Source organism: Magallana gigas, chromosome 2 (genome assembly GCF_963853765.1).
Source record: "Magallana gigas chromosome 2, xbMagGiga1.1, whole genome shotgun sequence".
Taxonomy (NCBI): Eukaryota; Metazoa; Mollusca; class Bivalvia; order Ostreida; family Ostreidae; genus Magallana; species Magallana gigas.
Genome location: NC_088854.1, coordinates 12,697,984 through 12,707,265, shown reverse-complemented (window position 1 = coordinate 12,707,265; position 9,282 = coordinate 12,697,984). Strand labels below are relative to the sequence as shown.

General features: G+C 31.6%; 1 protein-coding gene across 1 annotated transcript; it reads right to left on the bottom strand.

Moving 5' to 3' along the window:
* Positions 1–5,805: 5,805 nt before the first annotated feature.
* Positions 5,806–8,120, bottom strand: LOC105340789 (putative ankyrin repeat protein PA3287). The gene is made up of 4 exons (XM_011447008.4): positions 7,640–8,120; positions 7,165–7,266; positions 6,661–6,867; positions 5,806–6,216 (listed from the first exon to the last, which is right to left on the bottom strand). Exons 1-4 carry the CDS (start codon positions 7,938–7,940, stop codon positions 6,005–6,007), a joined length of 822 nt encoding a protein of 273 aa, XP_011445310.1. The 5' UTR covers positions 7,941–8,120; the 3' UTR covers positions 5,806–6,004.
* Positions 8,121–9,282: the final 1,162 nt, after the last annotated feature.

The following is a 9,282-nucleotide window of genomic DNA, read 5'->3' as shown; positions in this document are numbered from 1 at the left end:
GTCTGCATTGTTGGATATTTAGAGGAGCGGGCAGGGATGAAAAATCTAAACTGAAATGTGTATATGTTATAACATGTACGTGGCCTTAATGCTGTTTGTTGCAGCTGACTGCAAAAATACACATTTTTATTGTATTTATTTCAAATTAGTAAATGAGTATATTGTGTATCTCTCTCTAAAGGACTATAAATGATATAGGCCTTAAATGGCCCCTTAAAATGAACATCATTTTACGGTAATTCTTTGTTTTCTTTGCACAGATTCCCAAGATTCATAAGAGAAGTTCTGGGATGTAAAGGTTTTTTTTTTAGTGATAAACGTCAATTTTCTGCTACTATTAGACTCCCTGGATGAAATCTAAATCTTTAAAACCTTATTGTGCATCTATAGGACAGCCCCTATCATATCCCAAGACATGATGTGTCTATTCATTAAATCATGAGAAGAGTTGGGGGATGTAGGGTTTTTTTTTAAGTGACAATCCATGATTAGAAATCATTTTTCAAAACCTTTTTGCACAGCTATAGGACATCCCCTATCATATCCCAAAAGTTGACGTGTTCATAAGAGGAGTTCTTGGATGTAGGTTTTTTTGGAGCGATAAACATCAATTTTCTGCAACTATTCGACTCCCTGGATGAAATTCAAATCTTTAAAACTTTATTGCACATCTATAGGACAGCCTCTATCATATCCCATGATATGATGATGTGTCTATCTATTAAATCATAAGAGGAGTTCTGGAATGTAGGTTTTTTTTAATGATAAACGTCAATTTTCTACTATTTGACTCCCTGGATAAAATCTTAATTTTTAAAACCTTAATGCACATTTATAGGACAGCCCCAATCATAACCTAAGAGATGACGCAGTAACTCCAAAAGTTGTAAGAGGAGTTCTGTGAACCATACTTTTTTTTGCCAAAAATCGTCATTTTTTGTTGCCCACCAATCCCCGTGATAAAAAAAAATCCAAAAACTGATAGCACTTCATAATGACACCCCAAATCATATTCTAGAAGATCATTTGGCTACTGCAAAAAATTTTGACGTTTTTTAAACCAGATTTTTCGTTCAAAAAAAAAACACGTCATTTTTCAGCCACCACAAGACCCCCAAGACAAAATTGAAATTTCACAAATCTTATTGTGCATCTGTAGGATAACAAAAAACATATCCCATTAGAAGAAGGTTTTTTGGGGGGAAAAACGTCATCTTTTTACCAATTAATGACCCTCAGGACTACCAGAGAATTTTTTAAACCTTTTTACAAAACAACATGACATCCCTTACCAGCCTTCAAGAGTTCAGTTTGCTGGTTTATAAGATGTAAGAGCAGTTTGAGAAAGTAAAATGTGACAGACGGACGGACGGACGGACAGACGGAACAGGGTAACAACAATATACCCGAACTTTCTTTAGAAAGTGCGGGTATAACTAAACAGTTTGAAAGTACTTCAGCTATTTGTATGGAAAATTGGGTGAATCATTTTTCAATTCTTCTAACGTTCAATGAAAATAACCCTTTTAAACTTAATTTGACTTAGAAATTTCGCTAAAAATTGATTTTGACTTGATTTTAAATGAATTTATTTTCTCTTAACAACAATGGTAAAATTATTTGATAAACCTTTTAATGCCGGTTAGATACCACTAGCATGGAATCAACCATTTATTATTGTTCTTTACAAGTCAGGCGATCCAAATAATTGTAACAATTACAGGGGCTTGAGTGAAAGTTATTTAGTGGACTACTGCAGACAAGATTGTCAATTATCTAAAAAAGTAACACTCTTTTAAGTCCTTTCTAATCTGGCGTTAGTAAACAACGTGGTACAACTGACAATGTCTTTGTCTTTAAAAATCTAATTAACAGATATGCTTATTGAAAAAAAAAAACATAGAGTAATATGCTTGCTTTGTTGATTTTGAAAAAGCATTTGCTTTTTTTCATAAGCTTTTAAATAAAGGTATTGGAGGTAATTTTTATAGAATTATTGAACATGTATATTCTACTATTCTATGCTGTGACACAATCAAATGTTTAGAGTGACTTTTGAGTCCGACACTTTTTGACATTTTATTGATGACTTTACAAAATATTTGGATTTTTCTAAAATATGCCCGGTTAAACTAAACATCTGCTTTAAAAGCTTATTTTTGCAGATGTTGTATTACTTATATCAGAATGAGGGTTACAATATTGTATTGAATCATTGGAAAGATATTGTAGTGACTGAATTTAGAAGTTAATACAAAAAAAACTAATGCTATGGTACTTTCTAGTAAGAACCTTAAAGATTTGAATTGTAAATAAATGAGGTATAAAGAAGATATTATTTCCTAAAAAGTAATGGTAAATTGAAATATTGCTACAGCCAATTAATAAGTACACAAAATCTAAACAAGTTTGAAATTCAACCATACTTAATCTTTTCTATTTCTAAGAAGATTTGTTCTTTTTTTTACTCAATTAAGAATAAATTCTCACAAATTACAGATAGAGGTTGGCGGATATTATAACCCTTTTATTCAAAGGGACGAAAGATATTTTATTTATTGCCACACTGTTGTTGAAGATCAACATCAAATAACTGTGAACGCTAACCCCCGTTTCCCGCCTACATTTTATTTCGGAATTTCTGTCAGATATTTAAAAACAGAGTTATCTACTAAAAGGTATTATCAAATTCTAATAAATTTATATCAAAATAAAATTTGTAGCCTAATTGTTAATTTTTAAGCATAATGATTACGTTTACTCAGGGTTTAAGATTTCAAAAAATATTTTTACAAAGTTCAATATCTGAAGTCCAAATTTGTTTTAAAAACAAAAAATAACAACGTAATTAACAAATAACGATATTGATATCCATGATATGTTTATTTAAGGAAGATGTGCTCCGACAAAGGAAGATTTAAATTGAAACAGAGGAAATTCGGACTACTGTTTTCATTTTCTTATTTATTCTCTTAAAAACACTCTGTTGCGATGTAATTGCAAAAGTTAAGTTTGTATGTGTTTTTTCATATCATTTTACATAGTTTATGGTTGTATTTATTCGTCTATAAATTTATATCACTGGCTGGCACGCGATTGAAAAAATCTTTAAAATAAATAAAATCGATTCAAGATAAAATATCTCGAAATTTTGATCATTGACCTTATAAAATGTTAATGTCAACATTATACAGACAATTAAAACAGTTTTAGGCAATCAATGGTTTGGAGCACCTATTAGTCAGTTTTTTGTAAAACTCAATCAAAAATAGGTACACTTTTGGAAATTGATAGAGGAAATTCGGACTAAATTAAACTTAAAATATGAGCTTAGAACGATTCATTCAGATATGAAATTACTTAAGCTATTCGATTTTTACTTTTATTTGATAGTGAAAAATAGCACCACAATAGTGGGTCTACAATGAACAATAAGTAGTTTCTCGTTTCTTATAGTGGATTTTTTTTCGCCCCTGAGTAAACGTAATTCTTAAACAAAAGCTTTGCTTACGGGGGGGGGGGGGGGGGGGGTTAAAAGAAATTCATTGAAATCGGTCTTTCTCACTGAGGAAAATATTATTTAGCGGCCGATATGTACATAAAAACAATAATCACATGTTTACATTGGATGTTAATTTTTTTTTTTTTTTAATTCATACTTGTTAATTGTTTGTTGAAACGTTACAAAGTTAAATGCACATTTTGGAATATATTTTGGTCTGTAGACATATGGCCCCTCCCCCCCGGTGAAACTACAAACCCTTACGTATAAATATGATAAAACCCATCAAAAGGATTTTTTGTTTCACTGGGGGAAAGAGGTTTTTTTCACTCCGTATTCCGTTAGTTTCTATTATGAAATGGGCTATTTTAACCAAAAATACAAAGTTATCTCTCTTTGTTTGACCAAATCATCTAATACATGTAGTATATTTAATGAAAATATACATTAACGTTTACATTATTATAAAAAATAAATTTACTTAGACATTTATCAAAAAATGACTTTTAGTTAGGCAGCTAGACAATGCTATCGTTCGCAGTTCTTTTATTTATATGTCCTCTTCATAAACAACTACGGAGTGAATATCGTTCACTTTTGAATAACGCATGTACATGTATATCTTGTAAAATTCTTAACCAGCAGATGTTATATTAACAAGAAATACTTTTGATTTCATACGTGATGCATTTAACATAAAAATGTACTAATTATATTTGTATACTGTATGTATGACTTTCGCCACATCTGGTTTTTGTCAATAAATTGAATTGACGTATATACGTACATTTTATACATAAAGTCCGTTTCTCAGTTCTTGTTTACTTTCATTCAAAGAACGATCCTGAAATCACACTCGCATTTATTTACCGGTATAAATGAATTACACATACAGTGGCTGGTACAGGACAGCCATGCGTAAGCCTTGCTGCGTCAATATTGTTAGGTCTCAGGTGCAACTGTAAATCATGTTAATGACTGGTGTCAGGATAATAACATTCTGTGTCAACCTGGAGCTCGGATAAAAAGCATACTAGTTCTTTGATGACGATTCATAATCATTTACTTAGCTTTTTCAAAATTGAATTTAGTATCATGTTTTTAAAAAAAAGATAAGAGAAAGGATTTGTTGCATGGCAACAGATTTTGAAAGTAATGCATATCACATCGATATCAAAGAAAGCTTACATAACTACCGTTAACTGACAGACATTAAACAGAGTTTCAACAAAACGTTTCTGTTATTAAAAATTGTAAAAATGGTAATCAAGCAGCTGAATTTAGTGGATGACTCATGAAAAAGATATGTGCGTAGCACAGGTATTCGCATTTTATAGGTCAAAGCATGTCGGTTGTTTAAAGTCAATTCGGCCTGGGACATATTGTATTTGACTGAACATAATTCTTCAGGAGTCCAACTTCGTTGTGTTTTTTTTAAACTCGATAGATAAATCATTTTATATTTATGCCAGGTGTGACCCATTATGAATCCAGTACACTTGCTAGGTTTCATGAACATATGCTATGTATATTATAACCGTCTTCAAATACAGACAGGTAAATTTATCATTGGACCTTTTAGATATTAATATTTTTGGCCCATAAGAGAAAATATCCTATTTCATGTTATCCTTCAAAAACTTTTGCTTAAAGTGGAATAACACATTGTCACAAAATGTTTTACTAAAGTGATTTTATCGACGATAACATGTAACTTACTGCTTAGCCGAGTGGATAAAACGTCGGGCCTGTGATCCGTACATCCCGAGTTGTTACTTACTATTTGTTTTTTTAGATATTCATTTTTTATCCCCAATCTGCAAAGTTTTCGCTCATATGTCATACCGGTATGTACAGTTTATTTTTTGTTATATCGTTCATAATCAAATAATTTACTGTTAAGTCAAGTGACTTTTTCCAGGTGTGTAATTCCACCTTAATTTGATATATATGTTGATTTAATTATATTGTTGTCATGCTGTAAATTTTAAATTTACCGGGTGGCAGTAAATACAAAATTTGCAACATGACAACTGTTGTAAATTTTGTATTTACTGTTAACCATAAATTTACAACATGACATTGTTTATTACGAATACAAATACCAGATTTTCCAAGCACACTTTATATTTTTATGAAGCTCTTATTTCCTGATACTTGAAAATGAAGGAAATATAAAAGTAATTTCTCTCCGATTTATGCAGTGTCTCACATACGCATGTTGAATGATATATGCGAATGTTTTACTCTTCCTCGCGAAATGAAAAGATACTAAACGATGCTTTTACAACATAAATTTATTGTGTTTTTGGTATTACCACCTTCTGATTACATGCACTATTTTTATTTGCTTAAATTCCATGACAAAATTGTCCTCGTACAATTTATTCTGAATTTGTGCGTACATCTTCAAGATAGCGTGGGTTTTAAAAACAATCATATATATTAAATTATAACTGCGAAAACACATTAACAAATCAACACATGTTGATGTGAATTAAGTTATCTGTTAATTGTCATCACATGGAGACTAGAATGTCCATCAGGGGCTTTCCGAACACTGAAGTAAGACATAAGGGAATCTTGGTTTTCGTTATGGTTCATTCCACATGACACTTTCCGAAGAACGCGGCTCATTCGACCATGAGACTTTTTTATTTCAATATCAAGACCTTCTCTCATCAACCACTCCTTGTCCTTTTCTAGAGAGTAATCTGAAAGATAAAGCATTTCAAATGAAAATAGAATTGCTTCAAATGTTATCTCTTCCCACACCTTACTGGGTGGCAAATTAGCACCCGTTTGTTTCCGTTTACGTACATGTCTCCTTGAGGTAATTTCCTTTAGTTTTACGCGTAAACATGCATTGGCAAATAAGGTAAATGATCGCATATAGGTCGTTGTATCAGAACTTAGAAAGAACGAAACGCTCGTACGTGGGTGTCTGCTTTTAGAGACATGAACAAAATGGTCTTCCTACTAACCTAACTTGAAGTTTATCATTGATTAGTGATACAAAGCTTTTAAATCATTCTTTTAAAAATATCTCGGATGTATTGGAACTTTCTTTGATAAAAATATCAGGATAAACAAGAAGAATTGAAAAAAAAATTACATTAGACTTCAAAAATATATCATTTACATATATGAAATATTACCTGCTTTCAGAAGTTTTGAAGCTATTTTGACACATCCGCTATCTAGAGTGTTGATAGCGATAAACAATGCGCTATGCCCCAGTGCATCCGTGGCGTTAACATCAGATCCATGCTTGATTAAGTAATCGGCTATTTCGTAGTTGCAGTCTTGTAAGGCGATCAGCAAGGATGTTTTCCCAGTTTTATCCCTTATTTCTACATCAGCACCTGTCAAAAATGGAGGTAACATGCACTTTCCATACATTTGATTCAACTAAAATACTAGGACACTTTAATATATACATGCATTCAAGGAAAAATAATTTATTTATTTTTTTTATTAACATTGTCTTTGTCAATAAAATTTAACCAAAAAATGAAAATTGAGAGATGCATGATGCATTTACAAGGACAATTAAAGGAAAAAGAAGTTACAAGCATGGTTTTTAGTTTTTGCTTTTTCTTTTTGTTAAACTGATAAATAGTGTTTTATTTGAAACATGAGGGGGAAATTAGAGAATATACCTGCTTTCATTAAAAGTTTGACGAGTTCCAAATCATTCAATGTAATTGCACACATCAGAGGTGTTTGACCCAAGTCGTTAATACCGTCAACCTGGCACCGATCTGTTCATGAGAAAAGCGCATTACTTGAAAGTAACATACATTTCATTCTACTCCAAAAGCGCATTATATAAATTTCCCTGACTACACTTTTTTTTTACAGAATTGTATAATTTTATTTTTTAAAAACCCAAATATTTACATTTTTCTAAAAAGAAAAAATAATAATTTCATATACTATTTTGTTCTTTTATGAATTTTTGCCTATAAAAGAAGAAAATTTGTAGTTATTTATATTTTCGTAATTTTTTGCATAAATAAACAAAACTATACAAATACTAACAAAATACAACTTAAGAGTAAACATTGTTTCAATATTTAACTAAATCGTTCTTTTGAGAAAAACTTGATACTTTGGGCAACTGCACGTATTTACCATCACATAAAAACATTTCCACGATGTCAGGATCTCCTGCTTCAACTGCCAAGTGTATAAGGGAATTTCCGTTTTTATTTCGAAGATTTGGGTTCTTTCCTAATTTTAAGTAATTCTTAACTGTTTCTTCATCGCCTGATAACACACATTGAAATATATCATTTCCTATTGCAACAGTATCAGGAAAATCTTGTGTTTCGAGAATCTCTCCGTTAGAAGCCAATCTTTTTCGTCTTATCAATATTGGTGCTTTTTGGGAAAACCTTCTTCTTGGGTATGTTTTCATGGTTATCTTGTCCATTGTTTTCACACAGCGTAAAACAAAACCAATAATTGATATTCTCAAAAAATCGGCGTCTTTTGTCCTTTACACGGCCGTTTATACATTTTTACAAAGTGCGTGTATCACTGACTTCCACTAAAAGCAAAGATACTAAGGTTGAAACCTTTTACATCTCATAAAAGTGACAGTTGACTCCTCCTCATTCAATGCTTTATAGAGCTTCAACCCCAATCTTGACAACGAGGTCATGCACACTGACAACTTCACAGACGGTTGCAGAAGCGCATTATGCTCGGTTGAGATAAAGAAAATATAAAAATATGATGGATGATATGGCAATACAACAAAATGTGAATGAAAGGTTATCAAATCAATGTTCGTCAGTTCTGCTTGGCTTTCTTTAGGAAATACGGTTTCATTATTTTCGCCAGGCTGTTTGAAACCGGTATACAAAAATGCAGCTGGTCGTCAAAATGCACCATTTTAAGAAGCACTGTATCGAAAATCGTGTTTACTTCATTTTCCTATATTCTTGTTACAAATAACATGTGATTAAGAAATTTTGTTTATCAATATTGAAATGATGATGTAAATGTATTTTCGTTCATTTTATACATGTACATGTAGATTGAGAGTTAATTTATCGGATGATAAGTGGTCTCTGAACTTTAGCTTTACTTATTTACTAATTTAAGGTGAATGCAGTGCAGAGGCCCCATTCAAGGAGTCCGTTTCAAGTGACTTGTCCAGAGGCCTTTGACGGCTTGGTTCATCATAAAAATAAGGTCAAGGTCAAATTATCAAGAGGAAATAAACTTCCTTTTCGTTCATCTTGACATACTGTTGTCACGTACGATACATGCTAGATATTTTTTTAAGGTGTCACAAACGTCTACAACCAACCACAAATATCTGAGTGTACTCATTTTTTTCGGTAATATTTAATTATATTTAACAAGCAGCGAGGGTACATGCCATTTAAACATCACAGATAAATTCGTTTAGTTTTTAAATAAAAAGTTACATTTTAAAAAAGGGTCGTAATAAATGTAGTAGCATTTTTATAATACACGGATTTTCCTTCATAAACAAGGATCTCTGTAAAAAGAATTTTAAACTACTTGAAGTAATACCGGTAAAATTATAACCAGCTACTCGCTCCCTCTTTGCAGTTTTACGTTTACAGACACAGTAATTTAAACAATGCATAAAAATTAGTGATTTTTTAAAAACATTTTATATGTACACATGAACGTGTTTTATAAGAAGCAAGTAAGTTTAGTTTGTAAACCAAAGACCATGTGTTCAAGTAGTAGTCCTATGGGATTTAGTGACTCAGGTGACATATTGCTATTGGATC